At 39.2% G+C, this 21,964-nt stretch overlaps 1 pseudogene and 1 gene segment (V, D, J or C); one reads left to right on the forward strand and one right to left on the reverse strand.

Moving 5' to 3' along the window:
* LOC122116639 overlaps positions 1 to 21,964 on the forward strand; it is a 1,030,500-nt pseudogene that overhangs the window by 601,648 nt on the left and 406,888 nt on the right.
* The window catches only part of LOC122116830, a 39,343-nt gene that overhangs the window by 3,164 nt on the left and 14,215 nt on the right, over positions 1 to 21,964 (reverse strand). The window contains 2 exon segments of the V gene segment in view: positions 3,633 to 3,639; positions 11,675 to 11,991. Coding sequence covers positions 3,633 to 3,639; positions 11,675 to 11,991 — 324 coding nt within the window.

The raw sequence follows: 21,964 nt of genomic DNA on the forward strand, positions 1-21,964 counted from the left end.
GTCATGGCTTGTATCACTGTTGGAGGTCTACTATAATCTTGTTCATAATACAATGTGGCAATATCTTCAGGCTGCAGGCTGCTGATGGTTTGTGAACTCTGTTCCAGATCAACTCCCATTGAACCTTGATGGAACCCCAGAGGCCAATCTATTTGCAAATTAGATCAGAAGCTTTGTAGCATTCTCTGGTCTCTGCTAATGCCAATTTAACTCATTGCTAATGTGCTGACTGGCCCTGCAAGTGATGACAACTGTTCCAAGAGATGCATATAAGTGGTAGGACTGGGTCAACTTGATGTCACATCTTGCACCTGACAATGGAAACATGGAAAACATTATGCATTTAATTAATTATACTATCCAAGTACTTCCAGAAGGAAGCAGGCTGTTTCTCTTTCTCAATATTATTTCTAACATATTTATAAGATGTTTCTTTGTTTCTTTGTATGTCCTCCCACACCGTATAACCACTGTTTTCACTGTATTTGATGTTGGTATAATTTGTGTAGGGAAAGGGAAAAAAATCGTTTAAATAGGCATATAGGTGGTCCCATTGAAACAATGAGACATATAAAACGTTAAGTTGGAAAAAACGAACTTTACAACTTTGGCGGAGTGGGGGAGGGGGTTACAGGGTGGGGGGGGGGAGATGGGAAGGGATGGAAAGGGAAAACAAAGGAGGAGGCAACAATGCTTGATAAGAAATGTACTCATTACCTTGCCCATGTAATTGTAACCCCTCTGTATGGTATTTTCCCAATAAAACACCCACCCACCCACCCACCCACCCCCCCCCACACACACACAAACATGAGATGAATAATCCCCAGCATTGTCCTTGTTTACCTTGGAACCAAAACTGTAGAGCCCCAGGATCTGAGCAGGAGCCCTCATGTCCTTGCTGTGTGTTGAGTGGAACCTTCTCCTGCACAGGGTGTGAGCAGCCTGTTATGATGTTCTCAGTTCAGTGGGCTGAGCTCTGGGCACATGCAAATTAGTAGGAGTTGGGCAGGGCTGGGCATAACTGCAATCTGGCAGACTTCAGTGACAAAGTACAGACCTAAAGACCACAGATGTCCGATTATCTTGCACATAATGTGTTTCTCCATGGTGAACAGAATATGTTGTCCTGTGAGAAAAATAAATGTTTTTAATTCCCATATTGATCCAGACTTGCTAGTATTTTCTTTACTGTTTATGTTAATGTAAGCCAGTCACTGAGACATAAACATTCCTAATGGAGGTCAATTTTATACTTTTCCTGCATTTTGTATCTGTGAATTTTGTGACACAGGATTCTAGAGCATTCAAGTTAGTTCCCTGAACCACATTATATAGTTAATAATTATCATTATTATCCAGATTGAGAAATATATAGAATTCAAAAAGTTTTATGAGAGTTAAAACTCTTGAAAAGTATTATATGTGAAATAAACTATTTTTATCTGAGATGTATAGAGTGTCTTCTGCTGTTTGTATTGGTGCCTTGTTCACTCCATACAAATGACTCATTTCCTTCTCTTCTAAATGCTGTGATTTATTGCCTCTCTCAAGGACAGACCATAAAAGGTATTTCCTCCTTATACATAGGAATACATGTGGCTCCATATATAGCTTTGTAAGTGTCATGCATTTCTGTTTAATATGACATTTTCTAAATTTTGGGAGGACATTTGTGTCTTCTATCTTAATTACTGGAAAGTGCTCTCTCTCCCTCTCCCCCCACTCTCTCTCTGTGTATCTAATATCTTTAACCAATGGCTGAACTCTACTTCAAGTTCACTGTTCTCCTTAACCCTACATTATCTCTCATAACCAATATATTTTAGGTTGTAAGTGATCTATTTTTTTGTGCTTGGCCTGAGGTTTGAACTCAGATTTTAGGTAGTTTCCTCAGCTTTTGTGTTCAAGGCTGGTTTTCTACAACATGAGCCATAGCTTCACTTCCAGCTTTTTAGTGGTAAATTGGAGATAAGCAGCACATAGATTTTCATGCCCAAGCTGACTTCCAATTACCTTGAGCAGATCTCAGCTTCTTGAGTAGCTAGGACTACAGGGATAAGCCAGTGGTACCTGGTACTAAAGCATTTTTTAGTGAATGCATTTAGGCCATTTGATCCAGACAGACACAGAAGGAATAAAATGCTCTGTGGTCAGAGTGAGGACAAACTGCAGCCACACAGTTTGGAGAGGACATCTTCAGCATGAGGAATCAAGCACAGCTGACAATAGGAAGTGGAATTAGAGTTAAGTTACCAGGCCCCACAACATGGAGATCAGCTTGTGGTGACACACTGCATTGTATATGCAGGATGTCACATTTGAGGACAAAGGAGTAGAATAGTCACATGGAACTTAGCATCACAAATGGAAGCATCTGCTTGTGGGTGCAAGGAGATAACACAGTTGTTCCAAGTCACAGAGCCCACAAATAAGTCATTGTCCAATCAGAGCCTTCTTCATTACCATTTAGTGTATAAACTGCATTTGAGTCTTGACTTGATTATCTTTTCCTCCTAACACGTTAATGGTCTCTGCAGCACATGCTAACACCACTGCTCCAAGAAGGATTTTACAATGTTCTTCTTTCCTCTTTTTATGATGATGTATGAACCTACTAAGAAAGCTATACTCTTCCCCTTATTCCTCTTAAATTTAACTTCTATTTTTCTCATATGGTCCTCTCAATCTCTGTCACTGTCTTTGCTGGAAGAGATTTGCTCTCTCTACTGTGCACTGTAGAACAAAGCTGGTACTAAATAAAACAAGTACAAGGGATCTGGCTGCTGTGATGGTATAAAGGCTACCTGGCAAATTATTAATAGAATGACAAAGGACATCTACCTGTGTGGAGTTAAAAGCAGACAGGCTCTAGCAATAACACATAAATTCTCTTGATCCACACTCCAGGTCTGGCTTCAGCAACTGTGAAAATTTGTCTTATGAGTTTCAAGTCTGCAAAGGATTTAGGTACTGGAATACTTGGAAGAGTGAAACAATGGCCTTCAACCAGAGATCTTGCTCTGGGCTGTGAGGGATAGAGTTACTGGCTGAGAGATGAAGTTGAGGACAGGGAGATGGGGGAGACTAAAGGAACTTTCTGTGGATCTTACTGAAAGAAGGAAGAGCTTCAGGAAAGGAACGTGTTTATAATCTGGGCCATGAAAGTAAGTGAGGTCTGGGACAAGGTGAAAGTCTAAGAGACCTAGACTTCAGAGCAGGGCTGAGACTGGAAAGGATGCTCCAGCGTTCTTCCCTTGGCTTCTGAGGGGCTTGAAAAAGGAGGAAATTCAGCAGGGCCCTAAGGACAGATTCTTAATTCTAGTCCTTATTCAAACATAGAGGAAGTGGGGCTCTGGTAGTTCACTCCTCTAATCCTAGCGTCTCAGGAGGCTGAGATCTGAGGATCATGGTTTGAATCCACCCTGGTCAGGAATAAATTGATCTCCAATAAATTACCCAGAAAAAGCTGGAAATGATGTTATGGTTTAAGTGGTAGAATGCTAGCCTTGAACACAAAGATCTCAGAGACAACACCTACATCCTGAGTTCAAGCCCCAGGACTGGCAAAAAAAATACAAACATCAAAAACCAACCAAACCAAAAAAAAAAAAAAAAAAAAAAAAACCCACCCACCAACTAAAAAAAAAAAAACATATAGGAGCACTTCACAAATGAAAGAATGCCGAAGTAATATGTCTATTGTTCATATGTATCAAATTAACACATGGATAAACATACTTTCTTTGTCTAACTCATTTCAAATTCTGATCCTGAAAAGGAACTCTAGGGAACAATGGCCCTTCCTCACTCTTAGCCTGAGCATCATGAAGCTCAGGACCCAATCTGTTCTTTTGAGCACAAGCAGTGACCTGCTCAGTGCAGAGGAAAGTGACCTGCTCAGTGCAGAGGACTCTGGACCCTGATGGGGATAGCATTGACAGTGCAGCCCACTCTCACCTCCCACAAATGGATATGGTGTGTGCATGTTCCCTTCAGGGCTGTGTGTCTTCAGTCCTCCTTCCCACACCTTTCTGTTCTGTACTTGATGATTTTACTATAAGAATCCTGGTGGAAGTGTCAGCCTTGTCTTGTGTGATTACACTTTCAAAGTGAAATATGAAATAGGAACTGTACAAGGAGAGACATGACCCCTTCCATATACATGGTCCTAGCTGCCATGTGTACCATGAAAGCCTGGAATAGAGCTCCCCAGGCTCAAGCTCCTAAGGAAAAAAAGGGAAGCATCACCCCTGCTTTCCCAAGGTCTCTAAGATCAGGGTTCAGTTTTTTCTCCTTGTGTGGATTTTGGCATCTCGTGGAAGCTTTGTGACATAGCAACTGGCAAGATTTCCATTTGGAGTTTTGGTTTTGTTTTGTTAAGTAATCTTCTCAAACAATTATACAAGAGAATCTCAGTATTTTAATGCAAAATTATGCCATTTTATTTCTTGTACCTAAGGATTAATTTTAATTTGCATATATTAATAGCATGAGGTGATTTTTAATAATTTTATTCCTAAATTCAGTGTACTTTGGAAAATTTCACTACCTTCTTTCTATTTCTATTGTCATTTCCCTCCAACACCTACTATTTTTCTTACAGTATGTAATTGACTTCATTATTCAAAAATATATGTAAATATGCATACATATTATATATATAACTTAATTCATTTTCATTTATTTGTGCCTTTGGTCCCTTACTAACTCCCTCACCTATCTCTCTTTAGACGTTTTCCCCATTTTACTTTCATGAACTGTTACTATGTTTTATTCTTACTATTATTTAATTATTATATTATCATCATCATTTAATTCTACATACAACAAATGAATGGAACTAGGGAATATTTGTCTTTGGAATCCTGACTTACATCATTCAACATGATCTCCAGTTCCTAAATTTTCCAGCATATTATATAATTTCATTGTTCATCTCTCTCTGTCTTTGCTAAAGATCCAGAGCTATAATGTCCTCAGGACTTTACTAAAATCCCTATTGTTGTCAGTCATAGGCCTTGAACTCAGGGCCTGGGCACTGTCCCTGAGCTCTTTTGCTCAAGGTTAACACTCTAGCACATTAAGTCACAGCCAGCCTTCTGTTCTTCTGGTATTTACATGGAGATAAGTGTCTCACAGCTTTCTGGCCAGGCTGCCTTTGAACCAGATCCTCAGATCTCAGCTTTCTGTGTCTAGGATTATAAGCATGAGCCACCAATGCCCAGCCCAACCTCATTTTAAAGAAGGACCTGAGGAGTCATGATGGGTCAAGACAAGGTCAGGCTGAACCTTGAATCTCAGACTTAGAAGGGAATTCACTAAGCAAATGGGTGCAACAGTGTAAAAGGAACAAAGAGAGGGCAAATGCCTCTCTTGTGAGGCCTTCCAAGTGGAAATCATATCCCCTGGATACCATATTCCAGATACGCTGAAGTACAGATCTGTGTTCTTTTTATGACAACAGAAGCCTTGTCTGGATGATGACTGTGAGTCTGAGATTGAAGAAATACAGTTAAGATTGAAAGGATTGTAACTGACCACCTCGACCAAATCCCCTACTGAACTTCTGCGCCTGGCTGTAGCTGCAAAGCACTGTCAGCATGTGAAACCACAAGGAGAAGCAGCTGGGGCAGCCCAGTCTGTCACTCCTGCTTCCCTTGGAGGTTTATGTTATGGCTTGTACCACTGTGGCAGGGTAACTATTACCCTGTTGACTGTAGTAAGTTGCAAAGTATTCAGGCTGAAGGCTGCTGATTGTGAGAGTGAACTCTGTCCCAGATTGGCTCCCACTGTACCTGAATGGCAAGCCAGATTCCAATCTGTTTGCCCAGTAAATCAAGAGTGTAGGAGCTTTCCCTGGTTTCTGCTGATACCAATGTAAATCATCGCTAATACCCTGACTGGCCTTGCAGGTGATGGAGACTCTGTCTCCTACTGATGCAGACAGAGAGGATGGAGACTGGGTCATCAGAATGTCACAATTGGTACCTGATAATGAAAACAAAAGACAAATATCCACCCAATTAGTTATACTGTGAGACCTTCCATGAAGACCCAGGCTTCTAGACCTAGACTTCTCCCACAGGGTGGAAGAAGTGCTATCCTTCCTTACCTGGGAGCCAGAGCAGCAGGAGCCCCAGGATCTGGGCAGGGGCCCTCCTGTCCATGGTATGTGCTGACTGGGACTGACTGATACACAGAATTTGAGCAGCCTTAAAGAAGTTCTCAGGCCAAGTAGTCTGTGCTCTGGGCTCATGCAAATCCTCAACTGCTAGGCAAAGCAACAGAGCCAGCACATATGCAGGGTGGTGGAAATCCAGATCAAAGCCCAGAACTGAAGTTATCATGTGTCCCAATGAGACCTGCACATCACAAACTTGTCCTTGAAAAATGTTTTTACAAAGGCAGAACGACTCCCTTACTCTTTTTTTAAAAAGTTTATTTTTATGGGCTGGGAAGGTGTGGGGGGGAGATGGGAAGGGATGGGAAAGGGAAAAAAAAGAGGAGGCAACAGTGCTTGATAAGAAATGTACTCATTATCTTGCCCATGTAATTGTAACCCCTCTGTATGGTATTTTCACAATAAAAAAAAACTAATAAAATATAAAAGAAAAAAGAAACAGGATTTGTTCATTAGATTTCTGTCATTCTCATTAAAATGAAAATTCTGTGAGATCATTGATTTTCTTAAATGTGCTCAATACTTCACTGTTGGCGAATGTTCATAATAACTATCATTGTATAATATTAAATAATTCTTTTGTGTTGATAGAAATAAATGAACACCTGTACAAACTTGAGACCTGCTGCTTTGACCACCAGGGGGAGGTGTGAAAACTTAGACATGTCAGTGACAGGCATAGGGAGGACTTGAACTGGGACAGGATAGTGGGGCTGACCTGAGTAGCAGTGACAAAGATAGCTCCTGACCATGTGGTGACTCAAGGTTCTGCAGTGGTGCTTGTACTGAGAGAGATATCAGAAGTCGGCTCTGATGTCTGTAACTGATATGTACTAAAGAAGAGGAACTTAAACATGACTTTAAAACTCCAACAAGGGGCTAAGACAAAGCCATGAACCCTGCACTCTGTTCTCATCCTGTCCAATGACTTAAATATTTTGCATGAGGTAACACAAGAAGTATTGCTTCCCTTATTTTTGTAATCAACTATTCTGGTACCAACCATATCATGTTTCACATGATGTATCTGTTGGAAAAGTTTCGTTAATGTTTAATGTGTTTAACTACTGAAAATGTTGGTGAATATTAGTGAGAATCTTGCACTTAATATGCCAATCTTGACCACTCACAGTCTCACAATGACAATTCTTGGGAAAACTCCATTTTTGTCTCCTTTCCAAGATGTACTGCATTTGAACTTTTCTTTCACATCATCTCATCTATTCAAATGACCAAAAACCAGGTTACACTAAAGCCACCAGCAGGACCATATTAATAAATTCTGATGCCCCTCGGGGGATGAATGGAACAAGAAAATGTATTTATATACACATTTGAACTCTATGCTTCCGTCAGAATGAATGATATTGCCCCACTCACAAGAAAATGGAAACACCAGAAAATATAATACTAAGAAAATAATCCAGAGCCAAAGAACCATAAACTTCATGTTTTCAACTCATTTTTAATAGCTAGAATGTGCCTATACATCTACCATAAAACCCAATGGATAGTAAAAGACAGATGAATGCACCTGGAAATAATTAAACAGTCATCTAAACATCCACACAGTGAGAACAAAGGAGGATATCTTAGGAGAGGATCACAAAGACTCAAAAGCTATGTGCATATGATCATATAGAATGATCCTTGTCAAAATGAACTCCAGGCAATGGAAATATAGCTTTTTAATTGAACTGTTTGCATTTTTCTTCCTTTTCTTCTTTCCTTTTTTTGGTTTATTTCCTTCTGTAGCTTTTTATTTCTATACAATTTGTCATATATATATATATATATGTATATATATTTTTTTGTTTACCTTACTTAGGGAGAGGAAGATGAAACACAAAAATGGTGGAACAAAAAGTGAAGCAATTTAGCACTGAAACCTACTAGACCCCATGTCGGAAATTAACTATAAAACTTTGGCATGAGGGAAATTAGAAGGGAAAAAGCTACGATAATGAGGGAGGGAGAGACACTGTTCAAAAGGAAATGTACTCATTTTCTGACTCATGTTACTGTAACCTCTCTGTATATGACCTATACAATAAAATTTTAAAAAATTAAAAATGTTTAAAAAGTAAATAATAAGTTAGAAAGAAATATGTGGTAGCATATTTCATATAACAGGTAGCATTCATAGATAAAAGTATATTTAGGTCACTTGCATATGTTCTAGACTTTGGCTATACAAATATTTGAGCAAAGGGACAAGTTCTATACTGTATTAATGAGATTCCAAATACAGAGAGACCTGTTCCCCATCTGGCTTCTAGTGGAATGTTCATCATACTAGACACACTTCTGTTCCTCCGGGAGTTTTATGTGATCATTTGTTTAACTGTGGGAAGTAAAGTCATGTTGTTGACAGTAATCAGTTGCAACATTTAGGCTGCAGGCTACTTATGGTGAGGGTGAACTCCAGCCACATCTATTACCAGTGATCCTTGATGGGACCCCAGATTGCCACCTGGTTTCTCTAAGTATCTGGAGGTCAGGAGGTTTCCCTAGTGTCTGCTGACAACCATTTTAATTAAGTGCTAATCCCCTGACTGGCTCTCCAAGTGATAGTGACATTTTCTCCTAGAGATGCAGACAGAGATGGCACTGGGTCATCTGGATGTCACATCTGTTACCTGATACTGAAAAAACAAAATCAATAATAATTCATTTATTGGAAGATTTCCTTGAAGAAGCCTTGTTTACCATGTGTTCAGGAAATCTAGGCATTGTCTTCCTTTACCTGGGACCCAGAGCAGCAGGAGTACCAGGAGCTGAACAGGTGCCCTCATGTCCATGCTGCATGCTCACTGATACAGACTGGTACTGACTGCTGCACAGGGTGTGAGCAGCCTATTATGAAGTTCTAATGCACTGTGTTGTGTTCTGGGCACATGCAAATTAGCAGGGGATAGTAAGGTGGCAAATAGTCAATAATGTGCCCAGGTTTCAGTTATGTCTACCTAACAAGAGTAGTGCAGCTGTGCTAGCAGAAAATGGTTGTCCCTTGAATCCAGCGAACCAAATGACTTTATATCCTGTGGTTTTAGAATTGTGATTTCCATGTTGTTCACGAAATGCTTTTCATGCTAGCCTTTTTTTTTTTTTTTTTGGGTCCGGTCGTGGGGTCTGAACTCTGGCCCTGGGCGCTGTCCCTCAGCTCTTCAGCTCAAGGCTAGCACTCTACCACTTGAGCCACAGCGCCACTTCCGGCTTTTTTCTTTTTCCTTATGTGGTGCTGAGGAATCGAACCCAGGGCCTCAGGCATGCAAGGCAAGCACTCTACCACTGAGCCAACTTCCCAGCCCCTCATGCTAGCCTTTTATAAAAGTCAATCTTTCTGAAAAAGATGGTTCCAGAGATGTACAACTAATTATTTTAAGTGATTCCCTGACTTATCAGTTGATTTTTTTTCATAGACTTGTTTGTTTAGTTATCTGGAACACAATTACCTTATTATATAGGGATGGAATAAAATAAGACTGTTGAAGATAGATAGCTAGATAGATGGATAGATAGATAATAGGCGCATAGATAGATGTTAGATTCAAATTTAAAAAAATGTATGAAGACATAGAAAAAATGATACCATATAAGATGGCGCTAAACCAAATGAACTCCAAGATGTGGAAACAGGATGTTTTTCTTTGTTGTTTTTGTTTTTAATATCCTATGTGAAGCTATTTCTTTTTTCTTTCATTTTTGTTTTCCTTTGGTTTTTCTCCTGTTGTCACTATATTTATTTAGGTACTGTGTCTTGTACTTACATTATCTCAATTGGGGAAGAAAAGGAGAACAACAAAATCGTGGGACAAAGAACAAAGTGTGAAGCAATCCAATAGTGATAAGCAAGAAGGTATGTTGGAAATGATCTTCACAACTTGTGGGGGAGAGATTTGGGAGAAGGGAAAGTGGGGAAAAGTGAGGGAAGAATAAGAATAACAATGTTCCACTAGAAATGTACTCATTACCTTATATATGTAACTAATCCCTTCTTACATACCTTGAAAATAAAATTAATTTAGAGAAAGACAGAAAATAATAGAAACCTAAAACATTTAATGAATTACAAAAACCCTGTGAAAATATACTATGAAATACTTTGAACACTATGAATATACGTTCCTCTGTCCCTTTAGTGGCTTCAGTTATAGGATTAAATGGTGAATACATAAGCTCACCTAGCTCAGCCTTAGAATGATTTTCAAACATAAAATGAAACTGTGTGCACACAGAGTGCTAAAGATAATCATGTTAGCATGCATTCCAGACTTGCATTTCTCCAATTCATGTTACTTCAGTTAATTCAGTGCATCTACACCATTTTTTTTCAGATGAATTTGAGAGGCTTGTGATGAAGCAGTTTACACCACTGGAGAATCCACCAAGTCTTGGGCTGTGCAGTGTCATAATTCCAGGCCTCTGAAAGGCTCATTACATTGAAATGAGAAATGTATAAATTAATAGAAAAGGATGCAAGACACACACTTAAATATTAATGATGCACTCATGCCAGTTTTCTTTAAATAAAATGACAGAGACTGACTATGGAGGGCTGTGAATGCTGTGCACATTGAACAAGGGCTCAATCTCAGACTTCTGGGATATATGAACACTCTTCAGGGCTTCCCCATACTTCACTCACTGTTTCCACAAGAGACAGAGCCCCAGGACACAGAAGGCCTGAAACCATTGTGCAGGCTCCAGTACTGTATTAGTCTCACATTGATACAGGCAAGAAACAGTGCCTGAACCCTGATTAGGGCTTGTCAGTCATGTAAGTTTTGGGGAACACTCAGATACAAATGGATTTCCTTCTTCTGAAGAGAAAACATAGCATGTGCTGTGGGTGTGGGCTTGATGGAAGTTTGTTTTTTTTTGTTTTGTTTTGTTTTTTGTTGGTCGTGAGGTGTGAACTTTGGTCTTGGGCACTGTCCCTGCACTCTTTAGCTCAAGGTGAGAGCTCTAATGCTTGAACCACAGTGCCACTTCTGATTTTCTAGCGGCTTATTGGAGATAAGAGTCTCATAGACTTTTCTGCCTGGGCTGGCAGGCAGATCCTTAGACCTCAGCCTCCTGAATAGCTAGGATTACAAGCATGAGCCATTGGTGCCCAGCTTTTGATGGAAATTTAAGTTTCATTATAAAGGGAGTGAAATCACAGAAGAAAGCTGATTCTTCTATTACTGGTTAGCTATAATACTACTTAAGAGACCTATATTTTTTGAGTAAATATTTCACGATTTATCTGATATCTCCTGTTTTTTTTGTGTGTTTTCATGATTGTTCTCCTGTTCTTTGTGGATTGTTTATTGTCACATTATCACACAGTCTTTATCTCCACTCATAGTCACTCCCACATTGATTACGGTATCTTCCTCTCTGGGCAGAGTCAGACCATCTGCTCTGCTGCTCCCCAGACCAGCAATGTGTGAGCACAGCTCAATGCCCAGTCAGAAGAGAGGTTTTCCTTCAGGGCTGTATCACTGTGGGAGGCACATGTGTACGTTGCAAGCAGTAATAAAATCCAACATCCTCAGCCTGCACGCTGCTGATTTTCAATGTGAAATCTGTGATTGCCCCACTGCCACTCAATCTATCTGGGACCCCAGAATATCTGTTGGAAACTTCATAGATTAGGACTCGTGGAGACTGGCCTGGCTTCTGCAGGTACCAATCCAGGTAGGTCCTTCCATTGCTTTGCAAAAGGCTCTGACAAGACCTGCAGGAGATGGAGACTGGCTCTCCCAGGATGACAGGCAGGGAACTTGGAGACTGGGTCAGCACAACATCTCCACTGGATCCTGAAATTAGAATAAGACAGAAATGAATATTGATGTACAAACATAGAGATACATGCATTTATTCATTATATTCTGATATATATTGCATTTTATTCATAGTTTATGCTTTGATTCAAAATGTAAAACAATACAAATTAAAATAACAGATATTATAAAGCATAAATAAGTCTCTAGGAGTCACTGACAATTTTCCTTCCTAGCGGAGTCTTCACCCGAGCACAGGTTCTAGCTCTTTCTGGAACGTTTCTCACTCTCTAAGACCTATACCTCACTTGTCCCATCATGGATAACAAGATCTGCATGTATAAAACATGGATGGGGCACAACTGGATTCTGAGAGCCCACCCTCCCACCTACTGTCATTTCTCGCTTCCCTTTACCCTTATCAGAGATACAGAGCATTAACAGCCCCAGCAGCTGAGACAAGAACTTCATTTTTAGGGAATGAGGAGTCTAGACAGTTCAAGACAAGTTCAGAGCTGAGCCTTTATCTCAGACTTAGAAAGGAAGGTCCTCCTTAGGGAGCAGTATGCAAATAGCCAGGTGGGTGCAACAGTGTGAGAAAAGCCAAGGGGTTGGTAAGTCCTGCTCTTCTGAGAAAAGTGACATCAGATGTGTTCTGTGTTTGGTGATAATCAATAGAATTACATTATGGCTGCAGTAGTGAGAAGAAAGATCCCACTGTGAAAGTATTTTTCTCCAGGGAGTATAGGGTACACATTCTCTCACACCCATAAAACAGCATCAGGAACCCAATGATATGCAGGTTTAAGTCTAGGATCATTTCTAGAAAACAAATAAATACCATGCCTTAGCTCCCATGAAACTCCTCAGCTAGTCTAGGAAAAGGCACAGTACCCTGCAGCCTCAGAGATGCTCAATGGAATTGACCACAAAGAGCAGAGAGTTAAGTAGATGAAGAGGCATCAGATATCCATATTTACTAGATGATCTGTTCAGGGATCTTAGGCACAAGTGTTATAAAATCTGTTTCCAAAGGAACTTTCTATGGAAGACTTAGGGTAAAGAATTGACAAGGAGAACAAATTTTCTCGTACAAGTAGTGTCCAAATGGTCTTTATAAATGAAAAGATAAGGGTAGAAAGTGTGAATATATATTCAATTTTAAGTGCAATAGTATCCTGTCATTGTCCCATACTATATTTATAAAGCAAATTAATCAAAGGACTTTTTAAAAATCCTCTCTGAAGTATAATGGAAAGGTGAATTCATTCAAGATGCATTGCACTCATACAGGAATATGTTGGGTTGAATCCCCTTGGTATATTTCAGGATAATTAAGTATATAAATATATATATGCATATATGCATAGTTCTTATGATCTTATATTAATATAAAATATTTAAATGTCTGCAGTCCCAATCAAATTAGTTAGTCTCTACTTTGTGTATCCAAATATCCTGGTCCTATTGTGAGGCAGATCATCACCTTTGAAGAAGGAGCACCTGAAGAAGGAAGTTTGTTTTGCTGCTCCAATACACCAATTTGGCCTTTGGAAGAGGTGCCTTGTGGGAAGTGATAAGGTGATTGGAAATCTTGCACTGAGGACGGTTAAATCTGCTCTCATGGAGTGAATCTCTTCCTGTAATAGTTGCTTATTAGAAAATAAATACAACCATATACTTGGCCACTTCAACCTGCAGCTAATTATCTATTTATTAACACACCATATTGTTCCACAGACAGGACAGGTCTCACCTGATTACAGACAGATGAGGATACAGCATCTAGGTCATTTTTTCTCTAAAACTATGAGTTAAATAAAACTGTTCTTTGTTCAGAGCTTATGCCAATAACTTTTGTCCTAGTAAAGAACTGGTACAGATTCTGTGTATGTGTGTGTGTGTTTCTGTTTGTGTATTTTAATTTGTGTGAGAGACAGAGAAAGAATGAGAGAGAAATAGAAAGAGCAAGACAGATCTGGTTTAAATTAAATTAAAATGATCTTAAATAGGCTGAGGTGTAAAATACCTTTGATATTCATCCAAACACATCTTCCTAAACCTTACAGTGATTATTTGTCAACTTCCTGTAGTGCAGATTCACACTCAGTATATCTGAGATTGCTAAGTTATCTTGTATTTTAACATGCCAACAGTGATTTTGAAACAAAATTCTGAGTAGGAAAATTTAATATTGCATTTATGTTTAATTGTATCATTTCCTATGTGTCAAGAAGTATTTCTATTTGAGGTGTCCTTTAATATTTCACCTCACTCCAGTTAGAATGGCTCTAATCAAGAACTCTAATAACAACAGATGCTGGAGGGGATGTGGACAGAAGGGAACCTTGCTGTTTTGTTGGTGGGAATGTAAACTTGTTCAACCACTTTGGAAAGCAATATGGAGGTTCCTCAAAAGACTCCACATAGAGCTCCCCTATGACCCAGCAATCTCACTTTTGGGCATTTACCCAAATGATCACAAAAAAGGTCACACTAAAGCTACCAGCACGACTATGTTTATTGCAGCATTATTTACCATAGCTGATATCTGGAACCAACCCAGTTGCCCCTCAGAAGATGAATGGATCAAGAAAATGTGGTATATATACACAATGGAATTCTATGCCTCCATCAGAAAGAATGGCATTGCCCCATTTGTTAGGAAATGGAAAGACTTGGAAAAAATTATATTAAGTGAAGTAAGCCAGGCCCAAAGAAACTTAGGTCCCATTGTTTCCCTTATTTGCAATAACTAGTATATGTCTGAGTAAAGCAGAAAAGGTCAGATAATGTTAGGGAAATGAACCCTCAGATATGTATTCAAATGGTTTTTTTTTTCTTTCAGGTGATTGTTTCTAATACATTTATAAGATTATTTCTTTGTTGGTTTGTATGTCCCTCCCCCACAGTATAACCCTTTCTTTCACTGTATTTGAGGTTGGTATAATTTGTGGGGGGGGGGGAAGGGAAAAAACGAATCGTTTAAATAGCCATACAGGTGGACCCATTGCAACAAAGAGACATACAAGTCGTATGTCGAAAACAAACTTTACAACTTTGGAGGGGGGAGGCGGGTTGGGGGCGCCAGAGGAGGATGGGATGGGAAGGGTAAAATAAAGGAGGAGGCTACAATGCTTGGTAAGAAACGTACTCATTATCTTGCCCATGTAATTGTAATCCCTCTGTACAGTATTTTCACAATAAAAAAATAATTCATGCAAATATCTCATTTTCTATGGACTGAGACTGACTGAAACTCTTGGTATGGTTACAAGTTAATTTCAGGAAGAGGCACGTGTGAACATGATCTTGTGCAATGCCTTCCAGGATATATTCTGAGAGTTGGTCCATGACCTCACTGGGTCATCAGCTGTGAACTTTCATTATAATTCCTTCAAGAAGTGCATTTCTCAGCACTCTCTTGCTCACTGCTTTCTTGTGGATATTGTGAATGAGATGACATTCTCATCTCATATGATATCAGAAGCTTTAAGAGAGTCAGTCCTATCTATCCATGACCTATGAAGTAACAGATGGACAGAGATATGAGTGCAGACATGCGACAACTTCATACAAATCTCTTTTTAATTATATTTTCTAGTTTTTATAACCTGTAATGCTTGTACAAAACATTACCCTTAAACAAGTCCATTTATAAGCATTATACATCTTTATCAATGTCACCCCTTTCTTCTTTCTACCCCCTTCCTCTCTATCCTACCTTTTTCTTTCATACTTATTACCATTATATAAATAACTTTTAATTATGAAATGTGTATTTATGACTCTGCATGTCTGTATGTACATAGAAGGCTGTTTTATGATTACACTGCTAAATATTGTTGTAATATGAGTCACTATGTCTCTGTATATATGTATATACGTATGTAACCTGCTATATGGTTCCATAGAAGTATTAACTTTGTCCTATTTATTCATATATTTTCATTTGTCTATGTGTGATTTTATTTGAACTAGACTGGAAATCAGGGTGGGTGCCTTGATCATTTGAGTCTGATTAACATCATGAGATCAGCAATAGAAAAATATATGCCTGTATTTTTTAAAACAGGGATATACATTTATTACTTTTGTCTTTGTATTTCCTTAAATTACTATGAAATCATTATTCTATTATACTTTCAAGTGCTGGTATTAAGAAATAAATAAACCGGATGCCGGTGGCTTATGCCTTTAATCTTAGCTACTCAGGAGACTGAGATCTGAGGATCATGGCTCAAAGTCAGCATGGGCAGGAAGTCCTTGAGACTCTTCAATAAACCACCAGAAAACCTGAAGTGGTGTTATGGCTCAAGTGGTAGCGTGCTCAAGGTGAGCACTTGAGACGAAGAGCTGAGAAATAGTACCCAGGTCCAGAGTTCAAGCACTGTGACCAATTAAAAAAATAAGAAAGAAAGAATAATGAATTTGATATTCTGCATCAAAAAGAAATTAAGTTCCTGATAACTATACTAAATGTTGTATTTGTTGTAAATATATGAGTAGAAAAAAGGATTCTAGAGATCTCTTTGCTGAAGAAAAAAATCCTTTGTCAACAAGAAATTGAAAAATGTTTAAGTTGATGAATTAACTTGTTAATTACATTGTTTAGATAATTACACAATGTGTGCACATACCAAAATTTCATATTGTACTTCAAATACAGTATACTGTATCAAGCATAAATTGTTTTAAAAAAATGACATTTTTTTCTTTACAAATTTGCTTTTCAAAATCTTTCTTCCAAGCTATATTGCCTTGCTTTCATAAGCCTGCTTTGACATTCCTAGAATTGATGCTTCTTTATTGAGTGACTACAAAGTTTTAGCACAACATGGACTATACATAAACACAGATGTGTGTTCTTTTCAAGTAGGAAGAGGCATTGTTGGGTGTGTGCTGCTTGGGATGAGCAGGAGGACAGAGAGTCAGGATGTGCAGATGCTTTCACTACCTTTCTCCCAATAATTAAAAGTCTTTTTGCATCTGAGAAGCACTGTCAGCAGGTGGCGGCATCAGGAGGAGCAGCTGGGGCAGCCTAGCCTCTTACTTCTGCTTCCCTGGGAGTTATATGTCATGGCTTATATCACTGTGGAGGATAACTGCTACCCTGGTAACAGTCATAAGTGGCAGCATCTTCAGACTGTAGGCTGATGATGGTGAAAGTGCATTCTGTTCCAAATTGACTCCCACTGAGACCCTAGATTGTAAATTATTTGCATAATAGATCAGGAGCTTTCCCTTCTCTGTTGGTACCAGTGTTAAGTCATCGCTAATGCCCTGACTGGCCCTGCAATGGGGACAACTCTGCTCCAAGAGATGCAGACAAGTGTGAGGACTGGTTCAACTGGATGTCACATCTTGCACCTGAAATGGAACATGAAAAACATTAGGTTTAATTAATTATGCTATCAAGTACTCGCATAAAGATTCTAGCAGCTCTGTTAACATGTGATGAGCAATCCCCAGCATGGTCAGTCCTTACTTGGGAGCCAAAGCAGTAGGAGCCCTGGTTGCTGAGAAGGAGCCCTGATGTCCATGCTGTGGGCTGAATGGAGCAGCCTATGAAGATGTTCTCAGTGAAGTGGGCTGTGCTCTGGGCACATGAAAATCAGCAAGGTCTGGGCATGGCTATAATCTGGCAGATCTTAGTGACAAAACAAATGCCTAAAGACCACAGATACCCAATTTGTTTATGTAGATAATGTGTTTATTCCAAGTAATGAAAAAAATAATGTGTTGTCCTGTGAACAAAATAATGGTCTCTAATTTCTGCGTTATCCAAGACTTGCTAGTACTTTCTTTCTTCTTTGTGTTAATGTAAGCAAATCACTGAGACATATATATTTTCAGGGGAGATTAATTTTAGAATTCTCCTGCATTTGATATCTGTAGATTTTTGTGACACAGGATTCTATAATTATATAATTAATAACAATCATTATTATCCAGACAGATATTATAAACTGATAACATAGCTTTATGTAGCAAGAAAGTCAGGTAGACTATAGTTAGGTAGAGTGAGACTTCAAAATTTTTCATGAAAGATAAAGTCCTTGAAGAAACATAATATGTGCAATAAAGCATTATGATCTGAGATGGATACACTGTCTGTTGGTGTTTACATTGGTGCCCTGTTCACTCCTTAGGCCATGACTGCTTTCCTTTTCTTCTGAATGTTCTTAACCATAGCCTCTCTCTAGGACAGTTCACATCAGGCATTTCCTCTTCATTCTTAAGATTAGGCATGACTTTATATCTAGCTTTGTGAGTATCATGCATTTATATTTCAGTTAAAATTGAATTAACTTTTGGAAGACACTTTTGCCTTTTATCTTAATTACTGAAAACTGTTTTCTGTCAGAAGCTAAGGTGTTCTGTTAATCAGGTGTTCAACTCTACTTAAAATTAACTTGCTCCTTAAGCCTGCATGGTCCTTCATGCCAATATCTTTTGGGTTGTAAGTAAAGGAATTTTTTTGTGTAGTAGACATGGATTTTGAACTCTGGTTTTCGGTGTTTTCCTGAGCTTTTATGTACAAGACTGGTTTTCTGCCACACAAACCATAGCTTCACTTCCAGCATTTTTAGTTGTTAATTGGAGATAAGGGTCTCATAGACTTTCATGGTCAGGCTCACTTCCAATCACCATTATCAGATCTTACCTTCCTGAGTAGCTGGATTACAGGGATGATCCAGTGGCATCTGATGCTAAAGCATTTTATTAATGATTGCATTTAGGCTATGTGATCCAAACAAACATACAAGGAATAAAATGAAATGTGGCCAAGAGTGAAGACAAAGAACTGTGGCCATACAATTTAGAGAGGACATCTTCAGCATGACAAATCAAGAATAACTGACCATAGGAATGAGGCTAGAGTAAAGTTAGGAGGCCCTAATATGGAGATCAGCATGTGTTGGCACACTGCACTGTGCAGATATTCACATGGAACTTAACATCATAAAAAGAAGCATCAGCTTTGGGTGCACAGAGAAAACACAGTTTCTCTAAGTCACATAGCCCAAGGCATTATCCAATCAAAGACTTCATTATTATTCACTATATAAACTCCATCTGAGTCTTGATTTGATCATCTCCTCCTCTTACAATATTAATGGTCTCTGTTAGCACATGCTAAAGCAACTGCTCCAGGAAGATTTTACAATGATCTTCTCCCTTCTTTTTATAATAATTTACAATCCTACTACTGAAAAGTTGTATCCATCCCTTCTACTCTTCTTCAGTTTAACTTTTATTCTTCTCATGTGGTCCTCTTAATATCTACTACTGCCTTTGTGGGGAGAAACTTGTTCCTTCTACCATGTACTGTAGGACAAAGCTAGTACTAAATAAAACAAGGAAAATGCTGCTGGCTCCTGTATAGTTATGAAGGCCACCTGGCATGTTATAGGGGATATATTAATCAAATGACAAAATGTGACCCCCAAAGTACCTACTTAGGTGTGGTTGAAAGAAGCCAGGCTCTGAGGATAACACACAAAATTCTCATGATCCATGTTCCAGAGCTGGCTTCAAGAATTGGGGATATATGTCTTATGAATCTCAGACTTAGAAGGGGAAGCACTATACACAACAGCAAGTGGGTGCAGTAGTGTGAGGGGAGCAAAGGGAGAGCAATGGCCTCTCTTGTGACCAAGTGGAAATCATATCCACTTGGATACCATATCTCAGATGCTCTGAAGTACAGAGCTGTATTTTTATGAGACAGGAGAAGCCTTGTCTGGCTGATGACTTTGAAGATGAGATGGATGAAAGACAGGTAAGTTTGAGAGGATTGTCACTGACCACATACAAAACTTCAGAGCCTGGCTCTAGCTGAGCAGCTCTGTCAGCAGGCAGAAGCCCCAAGAGCAGCAGCAAGGGCAACCCCGCCTCCCACTGTTTCTTTCTTGGAGGTTTTTGTTATGACTTATATCACTGTGTAAGGGAAATACTTACCCTGTTTGCAGTAATAAGTTGCAAAGTCTTCAGGCTGAAGGCTGTTGATGAGGAGAGTGAACTCTGTCCCAGATTGACTCCCACGAGCCTGGATGGCACCCCTGAGTCCAAGCTCGATGCCCAGTAAATTAAGCATTTTGGAACTTTCCCTGGTTTCTGCTGATACCATTGTAAATCATGGCTAATGTTTTCACTTGCTCTGCAAGTGATGCTGACTCTGTCTCCTATAGATGCCGACAGGAAGGGTGGAGACTGGGACTTCAGGATGTCACATCTGGCACCTGATATTGGAAACAAAAGACAAATATCACATGATTAATTATGCTCTGAGACCGTCCTTGTAGAGTGAGACACCATTCTTAACACTGGCTGAGTAAATTCCTAGCACTGTCCTTCCTAATCTGGGAGCCGGACAACAGGAGCCCCAGGAACTGAGCAGGGCCCTCATGTCCATGCTGTGTGGTGACTGGCTAGTGCCAGTCATTGCTACACACTGTGTGAGCATCCTATAAAGTAATTCTCAGGCCAAGTGGGCTGTGCTCTGGACATATGCAGATTCTCAAGCAGTGGGAAGAGCTGCATGGCTGGCATAGTTGCAGGTTGGCCAAAATTTATGTTCAATCCCAGACCTGAAGTCACCAGGTGTCCCAGAGACATGAACAGAACAAATTTGTCTGTAGAAAATGTTTTATCAAGATAGAATGACGCTCTTGTTATTTTTTTAAAGTGAATTTCACTTTCAACATGATCCATGTTAGGGTTTTCATGATAGCTTTTTATAAAAGTCAGCCACTCAGAAAAAATATGAAGTTTCAGAATGAAAATAATTATAGAAGACTGCTTCCCTGGTACTGGATGTTATGAGACCAGATTTCCAGAGTTTCTCGTTGTTCCCTTCCCCAAACCCAAAGTGCAATTAATCATAATCATTATTACTCCAAAATTGATGAGTGAAAACATTGATCATAGGTAGGTAGGTAGTTGTCTAGGTAGAAATAATGGACTTATATGACTGTATAGAGGTAGGAAATAGGAAAAATGCAAAAGGTAAGAAATGTAAGGAAAGAATAAAGCAAGGAAGCAAAGGAAACCCAGAGAGCTACCTAGGTAGATAGGTGATTTAAATTAAAAAAATAATTATGTAAAAACAAAATCAGTGCAAAAAAATTCATGATCTACAATGTACAGACCATCCCCTGGGTCTTTGCATTGATGGCTGATGCACACCTGATAAATACTTGATTTTCTTCCCTTGTGAATGTTCTTTCCCATTGCCTCCCTCCAGGACAATTCACACAAGTCACCCCGCCATATTAAATAAAGAACTTGGTACTATTTCTAGCCTTGTGACTATTGTGCATTTCTGCACCAGACATGTCCTAAACTTTTGGGTGTCATGTATCTCCTATCCTTATTATTTGAAGCTGTAGCCCCTCAGAAGCTGAGGTGTTCTCTAAACCATAGACTCACATCTATTTCAGTGTATTGCATTCCATACATCTGAATATTCCTACACCACCCATTTTCTTTAGTGTCTAAGTGGAGCTCTGGTAAAAATAAAAATGTATATTTGCTCTTCTTCCTCTGTTCATGACATAGCAGCCTATAAATCCCTTGGAATTTCAGAAAGAGTGAGAATCAGAGACAGAAATGGAGTGAGAGAGATGCTTGGGCCTGGATGTGAATAACGCCTGATATCCAATAATCTTTGTCATAGAGTGTTCATACATTTCATGCCACCAGCTGCAGAGATTCTCTCCTTGAGATAAAGCACAGGTAATGCCCAGAGTGGAGAGATTACTACACAACATTGCATCCTTGGGCATGGTTTCTCTGAAAGACCAGTCATGGAGCCTGTACCTCATCTATGGAATGTGGTGAGAATCAAAATCCCCCAAATTAAATAACCCACCAAATGATATCTGAGAATAGAGGAGGCAAAATCAGTGCTGTAGAGAAGCAAATGTCTCCTCTATCATCAGTGACCAAGACTGTGAGTTAGTCAGAGAAGGAAACAGTCATAGGAGTAAGAGAGTTATTGAGA

This window comes from Dipodomys spectabilis, unplaced genomic scaffold (genome assembly GCF_019054845.1).
Source record: "Dipodomys spectabilis isolate Male_0828 unplaced genomic scaffold, ASM1905484v1 ptg000137l, whole genome shotgun sequence".
Classification (NCBI taxonomy): Eukaryota; Metazoa; Chordata; class Mammalia; order Rodentia; family Heteromyidae; genus Dipodomys; species Dipodomys spectabilis.